Source organism: Stenella coeruleoalba, assembly GCF_951394435.1.
Source record: "Stenella coeruleoalba genome assembly, chromosome: 15".
Lineage (NCBI taxonomy): Eukaryota > Metazoa > Chordata > Mammalia > Artiodactyla > Delphinidae > Stenella > Stenella coeruleoalba.
In genome coordinates, this window is record NC_137161.1 from 14,759,508 (window position 1) to 14,781,218 (window position 21,711).

General features: G+C 56.0%; 4 protein-coding genes across 4 annotated transcripts; 3 read left to right on the forward strand and 1 right to left on the reverse strand.

Moving 5' to 3' along the window:
- Positions 1-854: 854 nt before the first annotated feature.
- Positions 855-10,164, forward strand: PLTP (phospholipid transfer protein). Its single transcript, XM_079944739.1, has 15 exons — positions 855-983; positions 1,070-1,169; positions 1,844-1,972; positions 2,537-2,692; positions 3,767-3,830; positions 3,931-3,994; positions 4,876-4,967; positions 6,135-6,311; positions 6,392-6,451; positions 7,749-7,913; positions 8,010-8,077; positions 9,209-9,251; positions 9,365-9,428; positions 9,514-9,590; positions 10,024-10,164. Exons 1-15 carry the CDS (start codon positions 884-886, stop codon positions 10,153-10,155), a joined length of 1,491 nt encoding a protein of 496 aa, XP_079800865.1. The 5' UTR covers positions 855-883; the 3' UTR covers positions 10,156-10,164.
- A 91-nt stretch (positions 10,165-10,255) lies between these two features.
- On the reverse strand, positions 10,256-17,040 carry CTSA (cathepsin A). Its single transcript, XM_079944740.1, has 15 exons — positions 16,965-17,040; positions 16,562-16,743; positions 15,938-16,049; positions 15,621-15,671; positions 15,444-15,530; positions 15,059-15,214; positions 14,627-14,718; positions 14,173-14,257; positions 13,509-13,600; positions 13,349-13,427; positions 13,121-13,260; positions 12,053-12,128; positions 11,261-11,350; positions 10,982-11,086; positions 10,256-10,726 (listed from the first exon to the last, which is right to left on the reverse strand). The coding sequence occupies exons 1-15, from the start codon at positions 17,016-17,018 to the stop codon at positions 10,643-10,645; spliced, it is 1,485 nt and encodes a 494-aa protein (XP_079800866.1). The 5' UTR covers positions 17,019-17,040; the 3' UTR covers positions 10,256-10,642.
- NEURL2 (neuralized E3 ubiquitin protein ligase 2) lies at positions 17,029-19,745 on the forward strand. Its single transcript, XM_079944741.1, has 2 exons — positions 17,029-18,141; positions 18,949-19,745. Exons 1-2 carry the CDS (start codon positions 17,400-17,402, stop codon positions 19,062-19,064), a joined length of 858 nt encoding a protein of 285 aa, XP_079800867.1. The 5' UTR covers positions 17,029-17,399; the 3' UTR covers positions 19,065-19,745.
- A 356-nt stretch (positions 19,746-20,101) lies between these two features.
- SPATA25 (spermatogenesis associated 25) lies at positions 20,102-21,603 on the forward strand. Its single transcript, XM_079943725.1, has 2 exons — positions 20,102-20,171; positions 20,562-21,603. The coding sequence occupies exons 1-2, from the start codon at positions 20,117-20,119 to the stop codon at positions 21,071-21,073; spliced, it is 567 nt and encodes a 188-aa protein (XP_079799851.1). The 5' UTR covers positions 20,102-20,116; the 3' UTR covers positions 21,074-21,603.
- The last annotated feature ends 108 nt before the right edge of the window (positions 21,604-21,711 follow it).

Below are 21,711 nucleotides of genomic sequence, written 5' to 3' on the forward strand. Positions count from 1 at the left end.
CCCCACTTGTCTTGACAACGGCCAGGCTTGTCACGGGGCTCCGTACAGCCCTCTCCACCCTCCCGGCTGCCAGCGTCCCGCCCCATTCCCTCCCAACCCCTGAAGGAGGAGGGGAGAGTGGGAGAGAGGAGGGGGGTCGGGGAGGCCCGTCTTTATAAAGGCGGCTGGAACAGCGCTGCCCGCCAGACCCCGCCGCCTGGATCCCCTGCTTTGCCCGCCGCCCCACGTGACCGCGCCGACCACCAGCTCCACCTCTGAGTGAGTTGCGGCGCGTCCCCATCCACCCCCAGACCCTCGCCCGGCCGCGTGGTCTACTGAGCCCGGGGTGGGGAAGAGAGCCCCTGAAGGAGGGCGCTGAAACGGGGGGCACCAGGCAGAAGCCCGACGACAGGTATTTAGGACCTGGAGGAGCCGGGAGACCCGGGAGCCGGAGGTCGGGCCGGCAGCTTTCTCCCTTGGCTCCTCCGGCTCGGGGCCTAGGAGACCGCAAGCCACCCCCGAGGAATGCGCGTGCAGCCGTTCCCATGGTAACGTGCAAGCCGCGCCCGCCCGCCGCAGAGGAAGAGGGATGTTGTTGGGCGAGGGGGGGCTTGGTCCCCGGGAGGTCCAAACTCGTCATGCGGTCGTTGCAAAAGCGAGCCGAGGAGGTCCCCTTCCTCTCCCCCGTGCCCCAAATCCTCTGGGAGCCAGAGCGCACGTCGCATGAGCCTCAGTTTCCGCGTCTGTCAAATGGAGGCAATGTTATTGGTTCCAAGTTCCCCGAAGAGCTATCTCAAGCTTAACGATCCCGGCCAGCCCCCTCTTTTGGTTGGCCATCCGAGGAGTGGGTTTTAGAGGCCCGGATGACTCCCGCGATCCCACCCCACCCCCAGGCCCGCTCGCCATGGCCCTCTTCGGAGCCCTGTTTCTAGCGCTGCTGGCAGGCGCTCAGGCTGAGCTCCCCGGCTGCAAGATCCGCATCACCTCCAAGGCGCTTGAGCTAGGTAAGAGTGGGGGCGGGCCGGGGCGGCTGTGGGAGGAGTCGCACCGGCAGGGCGTGCAGGAGCTAAGGGCCTCATTGCTGCTTCAGTGAAGCAGGAGGGTTTGCGCTTTCTGGAGCAAGAGCTGGAGACCATCACCATTCCGGACGTGCGGGGCCGAGAAGGCCACTTCTACTACAATATCTCTGAGTAAGTGGGGGCCGAGGGGGCGGGGTCTTGGTAGGGGGCGGGGCTTAGGAAATACCTACAGAGTCTCGAAGACAGGATGCCTGAGCGTAATGTGGGCGTGGCCAAATCGAGGAGGCTGGACTCAAGACACTGAATGAGGCCCGAAAAGATAAAGGCCTAGACTGCCTACAGAGGCGGGACCAAGGAGGTGGGCGTGGCCTAAAAATGTAGTAGGGACCGAGAAAAGTGAAGCCTAACCTGTGCAACTGAGGCTGGCCAAAGAGTTCCAGAGAGGCGGAGTCAAGAAAATTGCCGGTGGATGAGAGTGGGATGTAGGGCACCCGGGTGGAGCTAATGGGAGAGGTCAGAGGAACCAGAGATAAAGGCCTGTGGTTTAGGATAGTGGGGACAGGGTCTAGCAATCCCAGGGTGGGGAAGGGAAGGAAGACTTCTAAGAGAGGGGGTGAAGCTCACCTTTAACACCTGGGTCATGAGAAGTTAGTCTCTGACCCACCCAAGTCCAAGTTTTCGCCACCCAAGCACAGGTTGGGTACGTGAGGGGCAATGGAAGAATTCATTCTACCCACGCCAGCTTCCCCAGGCCTGGACTGGAAGAGGAAGGAATGAATTTGCTGTGGTTGGGTGGGGTCCCCTTTTCTTGGTCCTGAATTTGACCCTGAGGTCTCCTCCCACAGGGTGAAGGTCATGGAGCTGCAGCTGACATCCTCTGAGCTCCATTTCCAGCCAGAGCAGGAGCTCATGCTACAGATCAACAATGGCTCCTTGGGGCTGCGCTTCCGGAGACAGCTCCTCTACTGGTTCTTGTGAGGACCCGGCACCCTCAGGGCAGTGGAGGGCGGATCAGGAGGACTGGGGGGTGCTGTGGAGCTGTGGGCAATCCTTTAGCCTTTTTTTTTCTGGCTGCGTTGGGTCTTCGTTGTTGCGCGCGGGCTTTCTCTAGTTGCGGCGAGCGGGGTTGACCCTGTTGTGGTACGCGGGCTTCTCATCGCGGTGGCTTCTCTCGTTGTGGAGCACGGGCTCTAGAGCGCAGGCTCAGTAGTTGTGGCGCAAGGGCTTAGCTGCTCCGCAGCATGTGGGACCTTCCCAGACCAGGGATCAAACCCGTGTCCCCTGCATTGACAGGCGGATTCTTGACCACTGTGCCACCAGGGAAGTCCCCCTTAGCCTTTCTGAGCCTCAGTTTCCTCATCTGTACAATAGGGACAATCTTACCCAATTCATAGAATGTCTGGTATACTGTGCAGAAGTAAATAAAGTCTTATTAAGAGCAGTCATGATGTAGAGGGGTGGGGAGGAGGGCAGTGAAGACTTGGTTAAGCTCTAAGCCAGAGTGAACATTAACCCTCCCACCCCCACCCCCACCGCAGCTACGATGGGGGATATATCAACGCCTCTGCCGAGGGTGTGTCCATCCACACCGCTCTGCAGCTCTCCCGGGATCCCACTGGCCGGATCAAAGTATCCAACGTCTCCTGCCAGGCCTCTGTCTCCAGAATGCATGCAGCCTTTGGGGGAACCTTCAAGTAAGCCCCATCCCCAAGCCCAGTGCACGCCATTTGAGACCCACAGCCCATCTGCTTAGTGCAACGCACAATGTGCAGGCTTGGGAGTCAGACTAACTGGGTCTAAATCTCAGCGCCACCACTTCCTGGCTGTGTGACCTTGGGCAAGTCGCTGACGCTCTGTAAGATAGGGATGGTAATAGGACCTACTTTATGAGATGTGAGGACTGTTTATCTTAATCTATATAAAAATATTTAGAACAGTACCTGACATATAGTATGGGCTAGCCACTTAGATAAAAACCATTGAGAGGACCAGCGTACACAGTGGTGTACTCGGGTGGGTGTGTACTTGGTTCTCAATAATAACCATTGAGAGGACCAGCGTACACAGTGGTGTACTTGGTTGGGTGTGTACTTGCTTCTCAATAAGTGGTAGCTCTTACTACTAATAACAAAAATAATAACATAGTTCCAGGTTTGGGGCTGAGAAGGGGAATTTGTGCTGGTTCTGGAAGAGGGTGGGGGAGAGAAAATGGTGGATTTATTATCTGGTGTTGGCCAATTTGGTCAATTTTTTATTTATTCAACAAAGTGTATGCCAGGCCCTGAGGATTTAAAAAGGAGCACAGAGCCTGACTGGAGGGACAAAACATTTGTCATTGGGGCCTTGAGAGAGGGACCAAGAAAGTACTCTGGAGAAGGGAGGTTCAGAGGAGGGTAATCCAGGAGGACTGCCTGGAAGAGGAAGCATCTGCACCCAGACGGGGAAATACAGGACAGGAGCATTGAGGGTGTAAGGGAGGACATGAGTAAGCATATGGAGCTGAGGATGCTCAGAGGAGATTTGAGGAACTCTGGGTAGATTCATTTGGCTGGTGGGGGAGAGGGTGGGAGAGGAGGTCTTGAGAATCAGCCTGGAGAAGGGGATTTGAGCCCAAGTCATGGAAAACCTCCACTAAAGAGGTGGTAATTTAAGTCAAAGTAGGGGTATTCCCCCCACCCCTCACCATCTCTGGATGCTGTGATTTCTCCCAGACCTGGGTTGGGGGTGGGGCAGGGTCTGGATTCACCTGGCCTCTCCTCTCCTCACAGGAAGGTGTATGAATTCCTCTCCACGTTCATCACCTCAGGGATGCGCTTCCTCCTCAACCAGCAGGTGTGGGCAGTGGCGAGTGGGGGGCAGGCGGTGTTGGGGGACAGCGGGGGTGGGCATGCCCTCTCTTTCGAAGACCCTGACTCTGGCCCCCACCTCCCAGATCTGCCCCGTGCTCTACCATGCAGGGACCGTGCTTCTCAACTCCCTGCTGGACACCGTGCCTGGTGAGTTGGTGCGGGTGGGACGGAGAGCTCTGGGCCCGGCCTTGGGTCTGGAGTGGGGCTGGGGAGGAGGCTGGGTGCGCAGCTATCAGGTAGCACCTGAGTAGGCCCCTTCCAAGCCCTGTGATGGGACAGCCCTGGGTTCAAATGTGGCCTCTGCCTTCCTGCGTGACCCAAGGTAAGTACTCACTTCTCTCACTTGGTTTCCTTGCCTGGCTGAGGACCACTCCCCCGGGTTGCTGAGGGTTGACTGAGGGCATGGCTGTCAAGATCCTTAATATGTGCTTGCTGTTGGGGCCTCATTTGTGTTCATCACCGGGCACTTAATAGGAGCTCAATTAACGTGAATTCTCTTTTCCTAAGCTATGAGATCATCACGCCACATACAAGGGGCACAGGACAGGAAGGAGAAGGCAGGGGAAACCAATGAGAGAAGGGAATCCCTTGCCATCTTGTTTAGTGACTTGATGAAACCTATGTACTGATAGTAGTAGTAGTAGTAACAACAACAACAACAACAACAATAATAATAGGGACTTCCCTGGCGGTTGAGTGGTTAGGACTCGGCGCTTTCACTGCTGTGGCCCTGGGTTTAATCCCTGGTCGGGGAACTAAGATCCCGAAAGCCGCCCAGTGTGGCACCCCACCCCCCCAAAAAAAAAACCACCACAAAATTCCCACAATAATAATAGCTAACATTGTTGAGCACTTCCTGCACACCAGGCACTAAATGCTTTCCACGTAAAACTAATTTGATCCTCATAACAACCCTATGAGGGAAGTATTAGGATCACCATTCTATGAACGAGCAACTGAGGCCCAGAGAGCTTAGGCACCCTGCCCAGCATCATACAGCTTTGAGGGACTCAAGCCCCTCCCCGCAGTGCGCAGTGCTGTGGACGAGCTCGTTGGCATTGACTACTCCCTCGTGAAGGATCCCGTGGCCTCCGCCAGCAGTCTGGACATGGAATTCCGGGTGAGCTGTCTGGCTGGTGTGTGTAACCAGACCCCCTCCTTCTCCCCTACAATGCTGGTTTTAGTTCCCTAAAGCACAGCTCTGATGTGGCCCCTCCATTGCTGGGGACGCGGTGGCTTCCCACTGGCTACAGAATCAGGTTCAACTCCTGAGCCTGGCACTCAGCCTTGTTCATCTTGTCTGGCCCCAACTTTCTCACTTCATCCTGTTCCCCTGCAGCTACTAGTTCCAAAAAATGCCCTTCGCTTCCTACCTCAGGGCCTTTGCTCATGCTGTCTTCCCCCATCTTCCCGGAAGGAATTGAACATTCAGCTCTAACGCACACAATCTCATTTCATCCTCTCACAACCCTGTAAATCAGGCAGTGACGTTATACTCATTTTAGGGATGTGGAGACTTGCTCAGGGAGGCGATGGCACCTGTCCAAGGCCACTCAACTAGTATGTGGCCATTACCATTGCCCCTCCCAGTGGAGTGCAGCAGAATTGCAGAGCACAGACTCTGGAGCTAGAATGCCTGAAGGTCAGCTCTCAGCTCTGCCACTTACTGGCTGTGTGATCTTAAGCCAGTGGCTTAAACTTTCTATGCCTGTTTCCTCATACGTAAATGGAAATAATACAGTAAGAAAAGATAATCTCGGGACTTCCCTGGTGGTCCAGTGGTTAAGACTCCATGCTTCCACTGCAGGGGGCACAGGTTCGATCCCTGCTCAGGGAATTAAGATCCCACATGCTGCGTGGCAAGGCCAAACAATTAAGAAAAAAAAAGAGAAAATAATCTCATGGGATGTTATGTGGATTAAAGGAGTTGGTCTAGGTAAGGGGCACAGAAGAATTACTGTGTATGTAATTACTGCCGTCATTACTACCATCCAGTCTGCCGTCTACCATCTAGCAGCTGCCGTCATTACTACTATCTAGTCTCAAGGCCCACTCAAGTGCTACCTCCTCCTTGAACCCTTTGCTGAGCCTCCCTTCTCCAGTCTGATGGGATTGCTCCCTTGAAGCACTCCTGCTACCCTCCTTCCCATGCTTTTTAAGAAAAGTACCTGTTGAGTCCCCCAAGGACAGCAACCGGGTCCAACCCCCCACCATCCCCACAGGGCCTGGAGACATCTGGGTGCTGGGCTAGTCTGCCTTGGCCCTGACCCTGATCCTCCAACCCCAGGGGGCCTTCTTTCCCCTGGCCGAGGGCAACTGGAGCCTGCACAATCGGGCGGTGGAGCCCCAGCTGCCCGAGGAAGAGCGGATGGTATACGTGGCCTTCTCTGAGTTCTTCTTCGACTCTGCCATGGAGAGCTACTTCCAGGCAGGGGCCCTGAAGCTGTCGCTGGTGGGGGCCAAGGTATGCCAGGGTCTGTTTGTGGGATGAGCAAGAGGGGCCTGTGATGGAACTCCTGCCTTATCCCCAATTCCCTGGTCCAGGTGCCCCATGATTTGGACATGCTGCTCAGAGCCACCTACTTTGGGAACATCATCCTGCTGGTGAGTGTCAGCGGGAGGTAGGAACCTGGCCAGGGGGGTGGGCACGCCATCCGCACACCGTGATGGGACCAGTGAGGCAAGTAGAGCCCCCAGTGGCAGCTGTGGAGTAGACAGAAGGCCTGGCCTCCTGCCTGTGGCCACATCCGCTCGCTTGGCCAAGCCTGTTTCCAGGTCTGTGAAGGGGGCTTCCTGCCCCCGCTCCGTCTCCTTCACGAAGCCATGATGAGGGTGGGCTGAGAACCCAAGCTCGGCCAGGGTAGGGGCTTTCACAGCGACAGATGTATTATCCTTTTTGCTTATCTTCGCTTGTTTAATGGGGAGTTAAATTTTTTAAAGAAATAGTTCAGTGAGCATTAAAGGACCTGTCCTTGGTTCTTCCTTGTAAATGATGGAGCTGAGATTTGAACCCAGATAGGAATCTGTGTGATTCCAAGTCACCCTGCCTCTCTCCTCTATACTATGCAACCTCCCAGAGTTGTCATGAAGATTAAATGAATTAATACATTTGGAGCAATTACAACAACAGAGGAAGTGCTCAGTCAACACCAGCTGCTCTGAATGCTGTCCTTGTCGTCATCATGATCGTGGCCAAGTGTTGTTAAGAGCATGGACTCTATTGCCAGACTGCCTGGGCCTGAGTCCCAGTTCTGCAACTAAATAACAACTTGGACAAGTTGCTTAACCTCTCTGTGCCTCGACTTCCCCATCTCACAAATGGGTGTAATTTAATACCTGCTTCACACAGTTATTGTGAGGTTTAAATGAGCTAATACACGTGAAGTGTTTGGTGAAAAGTAAGCACTTGGTCACTACACTGCCTGTAGAAGAAATAGCTCAGCAGTTTCAAGAAAAGAGATATGGCACGAAGCTTGAGATTTTTTTTTTGGCTACGCTGTGCGGCTTGCGGGATCCTAGTTCCCCGACCAGGGATTGAACCTGGGGCCACGGCACTGAAAGCGCCGAGTCCTAACCACTGGACTACCAGGGAGTTCCCTGGGATATTTAATGCAAAGAGACTGTCCCGGAGGAGTCTGGATTGGAGATGGGTCCTGAATACTGAGAACTCAGGAAAGCAGAAAGAGAAGGAAGGAGGCATTCCTAGAATGAAACATCCCCTTGTCTGAGCAAAGGCAGAGGCTGGACACAGTTCTGGAGGGCTCCAGAAGCCAGACCAGTCTTCCCATTTGTGTCTCTGGGCTCCCAGACAGTACAGCCACCCCCTCCTCCCCGGGGACTCAACAGGGAGGAGGACTTGACCCGTCTGGAACTTGACCTGTCCTCCCTGCTCTGTCCCCAGAGCCCGGCAGTGATCAACTCTCCGCTGAAGCTGGAGCTGCGGGTCACGGCGCCACCACGCTGCACCATCAAGCCCTCGGGCACCACCATCTCTGTCACTGCCAGTGTCACAATCGCCCTGGTCCCACCCGACCAGCCCGAGGTCAAGCTGTCCAGCATGACCATGGTACGGACACCAGCGTCGGGGCTGTGACGGATCGGGGAGGAGGACTGCGGACACCCTTTGGGGCCGTAACACCACCCTCCCTACCTTCCTACACAGGATGCCCGTCTCAGTGCCAAGATGGCACTCCAGGGGAAGGTGCTGCGCACACAGCTGGACCTGCGCAGGTGGGCGAGCCTGTAGCCTCTCTGAGCCTCAGTGTCTTCAGGATAATCACACCTGCCCAAAAATACTGGGGAGCTAAAATGCAGTCATACCTATAAGCCACTGGAGAGCTGGGGTCTTGTTAACGCATAAAAAGTGTTTCATTTTAGTGTAGTTTCTCTGCATTCTCACCACCCAGAGCAGGTATTATGAGAGATGACCAAGCTGGCCCAGCAAGGTTAAAATGACACCTACAGTCACACAGCAAAGTGCATGAAAATAAGAATTTTGCACATCTTCGCTCTGTGATCTTAAAACAAGTCACTGTATCTTTCTGAGCTTCGTTTCCTTCATGCATTAAATATAGAAAATAGTAGCACCTACTTTCCAAGGACGTGCCGTCTGACGTGGCAGACACTAGCCACATGTGGCTGTTTACATTTAATTACAATTAAATAGTTCCTCAGTTGTTCATTCCTATAACCACATGTAGCTAATGGTTACTGTGTGGACAGTGCAGATACAGAACATTTTACAGAAAGTTCTATTGGACAGCGTTGTTCTGGGGAGTTAAATGAGATAACGCAGGGTGAGGTTAGGAGTCTAGATTCTGGAGACAGGTTCTGCAGTTTGCCAGCTATGTGACCTTATGCAAATTACTTAATCTCTCTGGGCCTCATTTGCCTCCTCTGTAAAGTGCAAATTGTAATAGTGCCTGTTTCTTAGGGTTGTTATGAGGTGGCATTTTAAGATAGTTTAATAATATTTAACTTTTTAACATGCACAGTATCTGGCAGGGAGTAAGCACTGAAAGTTCTGCTAAATAAACGTAAACAACACATGTAAAGCCATCAGCATAAGTCTAGCTTATAGGAGGTACTCCACAAATAAAAGGTAGCAGACTTGAAATTAAACAAACAAAAAAAAACTGGAAAAAAAAGTAGCAGACTTGGAGAAAAGGCGACTCAAAGAGGGAAAAATGACTCACCCAAGGATACACACCTGGAAACTGGTAGAACCCCCTGGAAAGGTTTGTAGGTGTAACATGTAAGACTGAAACTCAGGGGCTTTGGGTGGGTAGAGGCCTGAGTGGCCTGGAGAAGGTGGAGCTTCCAAGGGCTCGTGCCCACTGGACCCTTCTTTTTTCCCCACAGGTTCCGAATCTACTCAAACCAGTCTGCATTAGAGTCGCTGGCAGTGAGCTGGGAATTGAGGCGGGGGGGGGCGGGCCAGGGCTGGGATTGAGGTGGGCAGCGAAGGCGAGCCCACCCTCTACAGGCTGCCCTAACTTCCTCCCTCCTCCCTCCCAGCTGATCCCACTGCAGACCCCTCTGAAGACCATGCTGCAGATTGGGGTGATGCCCATGCTTAATGGTAGGGCTGGGGGAAGTGAGGAGGGAGGGGGAAAGGACAGGGGAGCCAGGTGGGCCCAGATTGAGCTGGCTGTTCCCATCCACAGAGCGGACCTGGCGTGGGGTGCAGATCCCACTCCCCGAGGGTATTGACTTTGTGCGCGAGGTGGTGACGAACCACGCGGTGAGTAGGGGTGCGATGGGGAAGGAGGGCAGAGCCTTCCCCTCCCTCTACAGCTCTCGTGTGCCCTCCGTGACCTGATCCTAGCTTCTCCCTTATCAACTGCCTCTTCTTATTTTAATCTTACATCAGATTCGTCCAGCCCTTTGCACCGGCTGTGTCCTCACCTTGGAACACTCTTCCCTGATTCTACCCTCAGTGCCTACTAATCTTTCAGGTCTTAGCTAAGAGCTCATCTCCTCCAGGAAGCCCTCCTTGACCTCCACAGGCTGTGCTCCTGCAGCCTCTGTTTCAGCACCCTTCATAGGGAGTTATAAGAACCGCTCTGCTGCTCCACCTCTCCCACTAGATTGAGGCCAGGGACTCTTGTCTCCGTCTCTAAACCCTGCTCTCGGTAATGGAATGAAGAGACTCCCTTCTCTGCCTCCCTGCACAGGGTTTCCTCACCATCGGGGCTGACCTCCACTTTGCCAAAGGGCTGCGAGAGGTGATTGAGAAGAACCGGCCTTCCAACACCGGGGACCCCCTAGCACCCAGTGCCCCGCCACCCTCCATGGCAGCTGTCTGAGTCCTCAACCCCGACCCTCGCAGCTGCATTCAGGACTCCACCGTCTCTCATCCCCTCCCTCACCCCATCACAGCCTCTAGTGTCCTCTAACCCCCAGTGCCACAGAGAAGATGGGGTTTTAAGCTGTACCCAATTTAATTCCATAATCACAGTCAATCCATCAATTACAGTCCGTCCACCCTCCCCGTGGGCTGTCCTGAGCTCTGTTGTGTTCCTGGGATGCGATCAGTGCCTTGAGGGCATTCTTTAAGCAGGGAGGGGGCCAGGCCTCACCCCAGTGAGTTATAAAGTGCAAACTCCCCCCAGACTGTATATGTGAGGCGCTGGGGCCAGGTCTGGGATGCACAGGGCTGCGGAGGCGGGTGGGGTCAGTTCTGGAGGCAGGGATCTGAACCACAGGGGCATTTTGCATAAAGGAGGACCTCCCTCCCGGCAGGAGAGGCTGGGAAGGGCTGGATCAGGCAGTGGGGGGCTGCTCCCATGGTCATCAGTATGGCTGCTTATTCAGGAAGCGGGAGAACATGGTGAGGGCAGCCTGGGGCTTGTCAGTGGGGACCATGTGTCCGGCACCCTGAAGGGCAAAGCTTCGTGAGATTCCTTCCCTGTACAACCCCTGCCCTTGGGTGCTTCCTTCATCCTACTGGACCCCTCTAGCCAGTGACCTTCCTGCTCCCCCAATCCATCTGTTTTTCCCATCTTCCCCCGAAAACTTGCCCTTCCACGGGCCAGATGGTAACCCAGCATAAAAGGAGGTCAGAAGGAAAGGACAGGTGGGTCCTGCCCCATCCCCCCAGCCCCCCTAGTCCTCACCAGGCCCAGGCCCTACCTTGATGGTAAGAAAGGCGATGTGGGAGAACTCCTTCACGAAGCCAGCGATCTGCTCTCCACTGTCCCCGTAGTCCACCAACCAGGGCCGGCGCTGTACTTCCATCTGCCCCACCAGGAAAGACTTAGCAGCCCGTAGCTGCCCCGTCCTCTCTGCTCACAGCCACCAGCAAGACCTCAGGGGCCGGGAACTCCTCCAGGTTTGCCCCCTCTGTCTGCCAGAGCCACGCTGCACTACCCCTGTACCGGCCCAACCCCAGGGCGGGGACCCCGGGCTCACCTTCTGGTTGAGGGAATCCACAAACCACTCATCTCCCATGAAATTGCAGGCCATGTCCACATCTCCGTTGTACAGCAGGATCCGGTATTTCTGAAGCAGGGCAGGTGAAAAATGGGGGGTTTGGAATAAGCCCAAACCCCAGCCCTTCCCCAGTTCAAGCCCTACCCCTCAGGGAATTCAAGAGGCCCAGCTAAACAGCATAAACCAGGAAACGCTTGTGTTTTCTGACCACTTCCTACCTGCCCAGTGCTCTGCTAAATGCTTTCCCTATGAAGGTAGTAGATCCCATCAATAACCCCATTTTATGGATGGGGAAATCAAGTCTCAAGATATATGAGAAACTTGCCCAGAGTCACCTGGCTAGTAGGCTAGTAAACGGACTTGTACTCAGGCAGTCTGACCCCAGAGCCCATGCTTGAACCACTGTGCTGTACAGAACCTGGTCCTACCCCAGCTCTGCCAGTATCTCCTAGGTGACCTTGGACAAGGCCCTCTCCCACCTCAGACCCCAGTCTGCCTCTCTGTAATACGATCTGACTAGCTCTTCTCACCCTAATGGCTCCTTGGCTGACGCGGACCTCTCTGCCCCCTCCAGCAGAGCAGCATAAGGTGGGGACAGAGCCAGGTTCAAATCCTGACCCTGCTGACCACAGGACCTAGGGCAAGTGACTTCACTTCTTGGAGTTTCAGCTTCCCCTGTCCCGAGTGGCGCCCTGAAGGAGCCCCCGCCTCGCCACACTGCTCCAGGGTCCTGAGGCTGCTGGTGGACCCAGCTGTGCTGGCCCCACTCACCTGTGCGGCCAGCAGCTTCAGGTACTGGGAACACATGGTTTGGTAGAGACGGCGGTACTGGATATTCACCAGGAAGCTGCAGGAGCACGCGGGCAGGAAGACCAGGCCCAGGTTGGGGGAGAAAAAGGGACAATAGATCAGACGCCCTCCCCTATCCCCTTCTATTCCCAAGCTCCAGCCCAAGAGGCAGATAGCTGGGATTCAGTCCCTCCTTGGGCATGTAACCTCTCTAGGACTTATCTAGATGGGGGGGAGGGACTGGAATTCAGAGGTCCCCAACTCTCCTCCATTTAGAAATGTACAGGGACACTTTGTTACAATGGCTGGGCTGCACTGGCATGAGTGCATAAGGGCTCGTGCTGACCAATCAGAATGGAACTGAGTGGCCCCTGCTGTGCCAGGCGTCACCCTCTTACTTGTAGGGGTCATAGGAGATGGGGGCACCTAGGGTGGTACTGGAGTCAGGGAGGGGCTGGGGATGGGAATGTCTTTTTACTAAATACCATTTAAGTAATTGATACTTTAACAACCAATGTGGCTGCTTAAGAATGAAGTGGCTGGGACTTCCCCGGTGGTCCAGTGGTAAAGAATCCGCCTTCCAATGCAGGGGACGTGGGTTGGATCCCTGGTCGGGGAACTAAGATCCCACATGCCTTGGGGCAACTAAGCCAGTGCCACAACTACTGAGCTCGCACGCCTCAACGAGAGAGCCTGCATGCCGCAAACTATACAGCCCATGCACCACAACTAGAGAGAAGCCCGTGCGCAAAAAAAGAATGAAGTGGCTGGGGGAATTCCCTGGAGGTCCAGTGGTTAGGACTCCTGCGTTTTCACTGCCAAGGGCTCGGGTTCAATCCCTGGTTGGGAACTCAAAAAAAAAAAAAAAAAAAGAATGAGGTGGCTGAATATCAGTCAACTTCGGGGGGGTCAGAGACCTTGAACATCCTATTGTACAATTCAGTCACACCCCAAACACCCTCTGTGTCCCCACTGAGAAACCCTAGCCAAAGGATCCCTGGGGACAACAGCCCGCCACCCCCCAGGCCACAAGCAGTCACAGAAACCCACTTGCACACGTCCCAGCGGGGCAGCTGCTCGGGGATGTGGAGGGCCTTCCGCACAAGAGGGTTGTTGAGGTAGGTGGAGGCGGCTGTGGTGTTGGTGCAGGGGGGGTCCAGGCGCACCTCTCCCGCAGAACGCAGCAGTGCCTGGGGGGGGCACAGAGGGTCAGGATCTTTGCTTCCCTGCCCTGTCCCTCCCCACCCTGCTGGGAGGTAAGCGTGGGCCCTTGCACACCTGATGCCACATCTGCTTGGGTGGCAGGCGAGTGAAGATGTTGCCCAGATCCTGGACCACGACAGTGTCCTTCTCGTACCTGCAAGTGAGGTCGGGGGATGAGTGCCTGAGCCTCCAGATGGGACTGGGGTTGGCCCAAGGGGCACACGGCAGGGCCCACCTTAGATGGCTGGGCACCCCCCCAGCACATGGAGCGTAGAGGTTGTAGACGTTGAGGCCGGAGCTGCCCACGATGTGGGACACTTCCTGAAGCTGCAATGATACCCCAAAAGCCACCATGCTTTACAGAATCCTGGCCTCCCCATGACCTCCCCAACAGCGCCCTAAAATTTATTGCTCTCCTGCTTCGCTTGGTCACTACCCTTTCCCCCCTTTCTTCACAGGCAGGGAAACTGAGGCTCAGTGGAAGGAATCTGCTAGTCCCGGGTCCAAATCCTAAGGCCTCTACTTCCTAGCACTGTGACTTCAGGCAAGCGACTTCGACACGCTTGGCCTCAGTTTCCTTATCTGGAAAATGTGCCTAATACCATCTCCCTTGAAGGAGACTCTTGAAGATGGAACAATCCACGCTGCCGTAGCCGAGCACAGTCCTGGCACATCGCAGACGATGGATGAGTGAGAAGCCCCTTCCCCTCACAGGGAAGTCACAGGAAGTGGTGTGGGAACACATGCATACTCATGTGTCCCAGAGGACATCGAATTGCTGAAGGGTGCAGGATAGGAAACCACAGGGGGACGAGGGGGAGGAGTCCCCAAAGGGGATGTGGTCCCCTTCTCAGGATGGGGGCCGTCAGGGGTGACGGAGGGCAGGGGCAGAACCTCACATTGGTCACGCATTGTGGGTCTCTGTTGTCGTAGAAGTTACACTTGTTTTGAGAGCAGCAGTGGGTCTGGAGGGAAGACCAGAGCCTGTAGGAGATGAGTGAGATTTGCTGAGGCCCATGGTGGGCAGAGAAGGCAAACACCCCATCTTCTCAACCTCCCGTCACGGCCTGGACCCAAGGGACCTAATCCCAGGGAACAATGACATTTATCACAGGGCGTGGTATGTAGCTCCCAAACCTGGCTGCCCTGGGCCATGCTGCAGCCCTCCTTCGTCCCTTTACACTCTGATGTCTATGCTTTGGCCTTTCAGCACCAAAACCTTTCTAGCAAACCCAGCCCCGCCTTCTGCTCATCAACCAGGGTAGGACCCAGGATATCATGTGCCTGGCGGACAGACCTGAGGTCCCATGACCTGCTGCGCCCCAGAGATTGCCCAACGGTCCCCTCCCATACCTGTTTCCCAGAAGACCATGGTAGTAGGCGAAATAGACCAGGGAGTTGTCATTCTGCTCATAGCAGGAGAGTCCATTGCCCACAGCCAGCCCCTGTGAAACACCCAGGGCGTTAGCTCATCTGGACGGTGAGGAAGAAGAGCCTCCCTTGACCCGCACCCAGACCTTCAGCAGTCTGGAAACTGAAACCCGGGCTGGCTTGTGGGAGTGGGTGGAGGCGGGGGAGGCCACTCAACGTAAAGAATGGAGCTGGCAGCTTGAGGAGTAGGTTCCCTGTTGTGGAAGGCACGCAGGCCGGGGAGAGGCCAGCTAGTGGCAGGAATGTTATGAAGGAAGACTGGGTTGGAATGGAGGCGCTGACCTGTTTGACCTTTGCTAACCACAAGGCTATGACCCCAAGATGCCTCCCTTCCCTCCGGCAGCCTCCCTGCACCTGAAGGTTCATGCTGGGGTCCTGCATGACCAACACTGCCAGGGTGGGGATGTAGATGCCGGCATAGCTCTCTCCCGTCAGGAAAAGCTCGTTGTCCTTGTATTCCGGGAAGAGGCGGAAGAAATCTTTAAGGGCTTCAAAATTGCTCTGGGCCACCTGGGGATGGCAGGATGGAGGGAATCGGGAAGTGTTGGTGTTTGAGCTAGAAAGAATCTCAGGGATAATGACACCAACCCATCCTGTTTGTACAACAGGTTGTGACTTGTCCAAACCACACCACCTAGCACACAACAGAGCCACGGATGGACTCCAAGGGCATGCTCTTTCTCTCCCCGCATCATGCCACCCAGCAAGGCTGGGGCACGTGGGCAGGCAGTGGACTCACCTCGGTGTCATTGGTTGCATAAGACTTGTCATCGGAGTAGGAAAAGCCCACCCCAGCTGGGGACTCGAGGTATAACACATTGGCAATCTACAGGGGAAGTGGAAACGGGCTAAGGAGGGCTCCCCACCCCATCCCAGTGCCCAGACACCCCCACAGGACCCACAGAGGCGGCGATACCAGGTTCCAGGAATAGGGGTTGTACTCCAGAGTGGCACCATCTGGCTGGATCTGCGGAGGAAAGAGATGGCTAAGTCCCGAGAGCCAGCTGGGGGGTAGGGAAAGAGCCACCGTGCTGAGTAGTGTACAATCGGGCAAAATCCCCGAAAGGTACTAATAGTCAAGCCAATGGTACAGATGAAGAAACTGAGGCTCAGGAAACGGACACATCTTCAGAAGATCACAAAGTCCTTTTCTCCTTCTTCCCCGCTTCTTTCCTTTGGGAACTGTCCCCTCCCTGCCCCTTACCAGGGGTTACCGAGCTGCTTTCCACTCACCAGGAAGGGGCCGTGCTCGGTGAGGAGGCCGTCTAGGGAGCTACAGCCCGGCCCTCCATTGAGCCACAGCACCACAGGGCTGCTCTTGGGATCCTTCTGGGACTCCACAAACCTGAGAGGGAGTCAGGCTAGGATGGGTGCAGGTGGGGGGAGGGCTCCTTCCAGCCCTCCCTGCTCCCAGGCTCCTTCAGGGGTCTTAAGAACACCCCCACCCCCACCCCCACGCCCAGGCTCCCCTGGTGGCGCAGTGGTTGAGAATCCGTCTGCCAATGCAGGGGACAAGGGTTCGATCCCTGCTCCGGGAAGATCCCACATGCCGCGGAGCAACTAAGCCCGTTAGCCACAACCACAGAGCCTGCGCCCTAGAGCCCGCGAGCCACAACTACTGAAGCCCGCGCGCCTTGAGCCTGTGCTCCATAACGAGAGAAGCCACCGCAAAGAGAAACCCGCGCGCCGCAACAAGAGAAAGCCCACGCGCAGCAACGAAGACCCAACACAGCCAAAATAAGTAAATAAATAAAACAAATTTATATAAAAAAAAAGAACCCCCCCCTCCCTATCATCTCCCCCGGTGGGCATCGCAGTGTCCCTCCCAACCCCGCCCTGGAAGGCAGGGCTGCAGACCAGTAGTGGAGGTGCTTGGAGCCGGAGCCTCTGAGGTAGCCAGAGTACTGGCGGAAAGACGGCTGCTTGGTCAGCCCTGGCAGGTACTGGATCTCGTCCTGGTCGGGGGCTGCCTCGCTTCGGGGCGCCCAGGAGAGCAGCAGCAGCAGGAGGAATGGCGGCGACAGCGCGGCTCGGACCATCTGCGGCAGGAAGCGGGTGCCGGCTGTTTACTCGCTCGCTAGCTGCTCAGCCGCCCCTGGGGAAGAGCTGGCGGCTCATCAGCGAGGGAAGCCCAGGCCCAGTCCCAGCTCCCACCCGCTGAGCTTCCTCCGCCGCGCCGCGCCGCGCCCCGCCCCGCCCCGGGGGCTCCTGGATCCCTTCCAGCCTCCGGGATCTCTTCCAGCCTCCGGAGTCCCCTCACCTCTGCTGCCCCGCGTCCTTGCTCTCCCGGAGGTGGCCCGCGACGGGAAGTCATGTGTACTCCGAGTCACGTGTGCTCCAGCGTCACGTGACAGTCTTCCTCCTGCCCATCCCGCCCCCACGTCCTCGAGCACCCGGAAGACGGAGGGGGCGGTGGCGGCGGCGGTCAAACAAGGTGAAGGTCCGTAGGCCTCGCAGGTCGTATCCCGGGCGCCGGCGGTCAGATGACCCACGTGTGGATGGCCAGGATCCCCCAGCCTCCCGGGGACTCCGTTCTAAGCGGGATGGCTGAGCCAGCGGCGCTAGGACCCCTGGGCAGAGCCTCGGGGAAGGGAGTCAGGGGGGAAGTACCTTACATGGTGCCCCCGCAGTCACCATCTGAGCCCGCTGCCCAAAATAGCCCCCGGCGCCCGCTGGCCTGCCTCATGGCTGGGAGATGGCTGCTGCCTCCGACCCCGTGGAATTGGGTGCGCCCTGGGGCCCCGCGCGCCCCGAGCCCCCTCCCACCCGCTTCCACCCGGTACACGGTGCCAACATCCGCGTGGACCCCTCCGGGACGCGGGCCACACGCGTGGAGAGCTTCGCCCACGGCGTGTGCTTCAGTCGCGAGCCGCTGGCCCCCGGCCAGGTGTTCCTGGTGGAGATCGAGGAGAAAGAGCTGGGTTGGTGCGGGCACCTGCGCCTCGGCCTGACTGCGCTGGACCCCGCCAGTCTGGCCGCCGTGCCCGAGTTTTCGCTGCCCGACCTGGTCAGCCTCGGCCACACCTGGGTCTTCGCCATCACGCGCCATCACAACCGCGTGCCCCGGGAGGGCCGCCCGGAGGCGGAGGCGCTGGCCCCCAGCTGCCCCCCAGCCCTCCTGGTGGAACCGCATCTGTGCATTGAGCAGTTTCGCATTCCCCGCGACCGCCTGGTGGGCCGCAGCCGTCCCGGGCTGTACAGCCACCTCTTGGACCAGCTCTATGAGCTGAACATGCTGCCTCCGACTGCACGTCGGAGCCGCCTGGGCGTTCTCTTCTGCCCGCGCCCCGACGGCACGGCTGACATGCATATCGTCATCAACGGCGAGGACATGGGCCCCAGCGCCCGGGGGCTGCCAGCCGCCCAGCCCCTCTACGCGGTGGTGGACGTCTTCGCCTCCACCAAGAGCGTGCGCCTGGTCCAGGTCGAGTATGGCTGTAGGTATCCCACACCCTGGGCAGCGACCCCTCCTGGTCTACTGTTGGGACAGGAACCTGCTAGGGCTCCTGAAACAGGTAGCAAGGCCTTGGTTTGTCCAGCATTATTTTAGAAGCTGGGGAATCTGACTTCAGATTCTGCCTCTACTTGTGATCTTGGACAAGTCACTTTCCCTGGCTCTGGGCCTCAATTTACCCATCTTGGCTGTGATTGATTAGGATGCCCTCCAACTCCCTTTCTGGCTTTGGCAATATTTTCTGCATTAACCTAGGGCATGAATTCTACACCGATTTTAGATTTTGGTCCTCTTTGAGAATTACGTGCTCTTTTATTAGACAAATGCTCATCGATTTGGGCATACCAGTTTAAAGGCATCACTTTTAAACCCCATGTGAGAGCTTCTTAATCCTGAGGTCTGGTTCATGATAGCCCTGTTAAGCCTTTTATTTATCCATCTGATGACATTTTACGAATACAGTGAACGAGAACCCTCTCTGTGTCGGGCCTGTGCAGGAGGCTGGGGGTTGCACAGGTAAATCAGATGCCACCCCTGACCCCAGAAGCTGCTAAGCGAGGGGGAAGGGAGCAGGATGGGTGCTATAATGGAAATAGGGCTGCAGAACTGGAAAGTGTTGCGAAAGAGGTGCTTATCTCAGTCCTGTGAATAGCCCCATGCCAGGCTGGGCCTGGAGAGTGAAGGGACTTGCCCAAGTCAACGACAAAGAGGGGACCAAGACCTAGATCTAGGTCTCAGCCTCGGCCCAACCCTCCCGTTCCTTTTGCCTTTGACAACCTTCTTTCCACAGTGCCGTCCCTGCAGACCCTGTGCCGCCTAGTGATCCAGAGGAGTGTGGTGCACCGGCTGGCCATTGACGGGCTCCACCTGCCCAAAGGACTTAAGGATTTCTGCAAGTATGAGTGAAGGCCTGCAGCCACCCTGGAGCAGGGCCACGTGAATGCATCCTGGCCCCAGAGGTGTGGCTGCCCTGAAGCTGGCCATACTGATACCAGCCAGGATGGAAATAAACACAGTCGTTGCTGATGCTGATCCTTGGAGGGTCTCCTTGCCCCTGAAGCCTGTGAGGGGCACTTCTTTTAGAATCACTGGGGGTCAGCAGGGTAGACGAGAGAATGAGAGCATTTTGACATCACCTAGACCAGTGGTTCCTAGCCTGGCTACTCATTATCTGGGATACTTAGATTGCTGGTGCCCCAGATGCCATCTCTGGAGATTCTCATTTGATTTGTCAAAGGATGAGGGCTAGACATTGTTTTTGTAAAAGCTCCCCTAGAGATTCTAAGGTGCAGCCAGGATTGAGAAGCATTTCCCTAGAACAGAGGTCTCAGGTTTGGCACATGTTATAACCACTTGAGGAACTTTGAAAAAATACTGCTCACTGGGATTATGATTTAATTGACCCTGGGATAAGTCTGGGCATCAGGGTTTCTAAAAGCTTCCAAGAGCATCTAATGTGCAGCTCGGGATAAGAACCAGTGCCCTAGACCAAGTACTTCATTTCACAGATGGGAATGTATTTGTCCAAGGTCACACAGCAAATGAATGAATGCAGAGTATTCCTTCTCTCACCCTACAGGGCACAAAGCATCAGACTCCTTGAATTGTATCGCTGATCATTTGCTTCCATACAAATGATCTTATTTGACCCTCATAACTTCTGGTGAGGTAGTGGGCAGTCATTACCCGCATCTTACAGCTGAGGATGTCAAGGAACAAAACTGTCCAGGTGACTTGCCCAAGGTAAAGGCAAGAACCTAGAATGCCCAGTTCCTGGTCCAGTGCTCTTTTAATCCCATCCATTGTCATGTACACGTTCTAGAATGAACAGGTCAATGCCGTGAGCTGGGTTCCAGGTGTAAAAGGGAGGGACTATGAGGTGACATTCTAGAAGGGCGGAGAGGGTAGGACAGAAGGCAGATGACTGTTCCCTCACACACAGGGGCTTCAGAGCAGCCATGTCCTATTTCATGTCTCCACAAACTCATCCAGGTCTTCCGCCTTCCGGCCAAGGTGAGGCGGGGCTCCTGGAACTGGAGGGTGTACTACAACTTCCCCTGAGAACCTGCTTCCTGGCTCTGGGGAGGTGGAGGTTCTGCTGGGCATTTTTGGGCTGGACCTGGAGTCAATTCTCTTGGAAGAAAGCTATTCCAGAAGTCCTTGCCAATAGCTACCCACTTGCTCATTCATTCATTCAGCAAACACTTCTCCATCACCTGTCTGCATTAGAGACTGACTGGGGCTGTGGCTATGAGTAAAACCTAATTCCCAACCACTGGACAGCCCTCTTGGGCTGGTCTTAATTGCCCCTGATCCCAGAGCTCTGCTCCTATGCCCTGCCCCTCAGGGCCTCCTCCACAAAGAGACCAAGAATAACATTCCATCCCATTCCTGTCTCTGCAGGTGGGGCGGCTTCTCTGGGCTCATCCCTTGGCCTCTATAGTCCTGTAGAGCCAGTGGTGGTGGCCTCTGGTGGACAAGGCCCACTGAGCCAGAAAGCTGAGCAGGCGACACCAGTGCCTGAAGTGCCAGAAGCCAGGGGCTGCCCTGGGGGGGCTCGCTGGGAGCCACTGCAGCGGAAGGAGTACAGCCGGAACTGCCACAAATTCCCCCACGCGAGGCAGCCGGAGCGCCTGGGCTGGGAGGATGGCTGCTCCAGAAGCAGAGCTCCCTACCTGGGCAGCCCCAGCAGGCCTGGGCCCCTGCTGCTGTGTGGGCTGCCCTCTGAGACAGGAGGGAAGGAGGCTGGGCCCCAGCCCGACATCTGCATCCTTACCTTGGCCATGATGATCGCTGGCATCCCCACCGTGCCTGTCCCAGGCCTACGGGAAGAGGACCTGATCCGGGCAGCTCAAGCTTTCATGATGGCCCATCTGGAGCCAGCGGGGGCTGTGGAGGGGGCACGGTGGCCCTAGTGAGATCCCGGAGGGGCCAGCCTCCTGGCTCCTGCTTGTAGCGGGATGAAATAGCACCAGACACATAGGGTGGCTTCTCCGTATGGTTTTTGGGCAGGCAGGGTTGGTGGGTGTCTATGGCAGGGATGCGGATAGGGTGGTGGTTTGAGCCATTCTAACAAACACCAGCCCATGAGGGCCCGGACCCCAGGAAGTTTCCAGAAACCGTTAAGCCATGCCATAGGTCTTGTCAGATTGGTTACAATAAAAATTACCAAGGTAGGAGGCCCTGCTTGGAGAGTGGAGGCTTTTTTTTTTTTTTTTTTTTTTTTTTTTTGTGGTACGCGGGCCTCTCACCGCTGTGGCCTCACCCGTTGCGGAGCACAGGCTCCGGACGCACAGGCCCAGCGGCCATGGCTCACGGGCCCAGCCGCTCCGCGGCATGTGGGATCCTCCCGGACCGGGGCACGAACCCGTTTCCCCTGCATCGGCAGGCGGACTCTCAACCACTGCGCCACCAGGGAAGCCCTATGGAGACTTCTTTTTTTACTGTTTTGGTACTCGATCAAAAGTTCTTGTACAAAGCCCTAGGCAAGGTGACTTTTCCTCTTGCCTTTTGTTTCTCACCCTGCTGAGGACAGGTGATAGGACCACAGGCA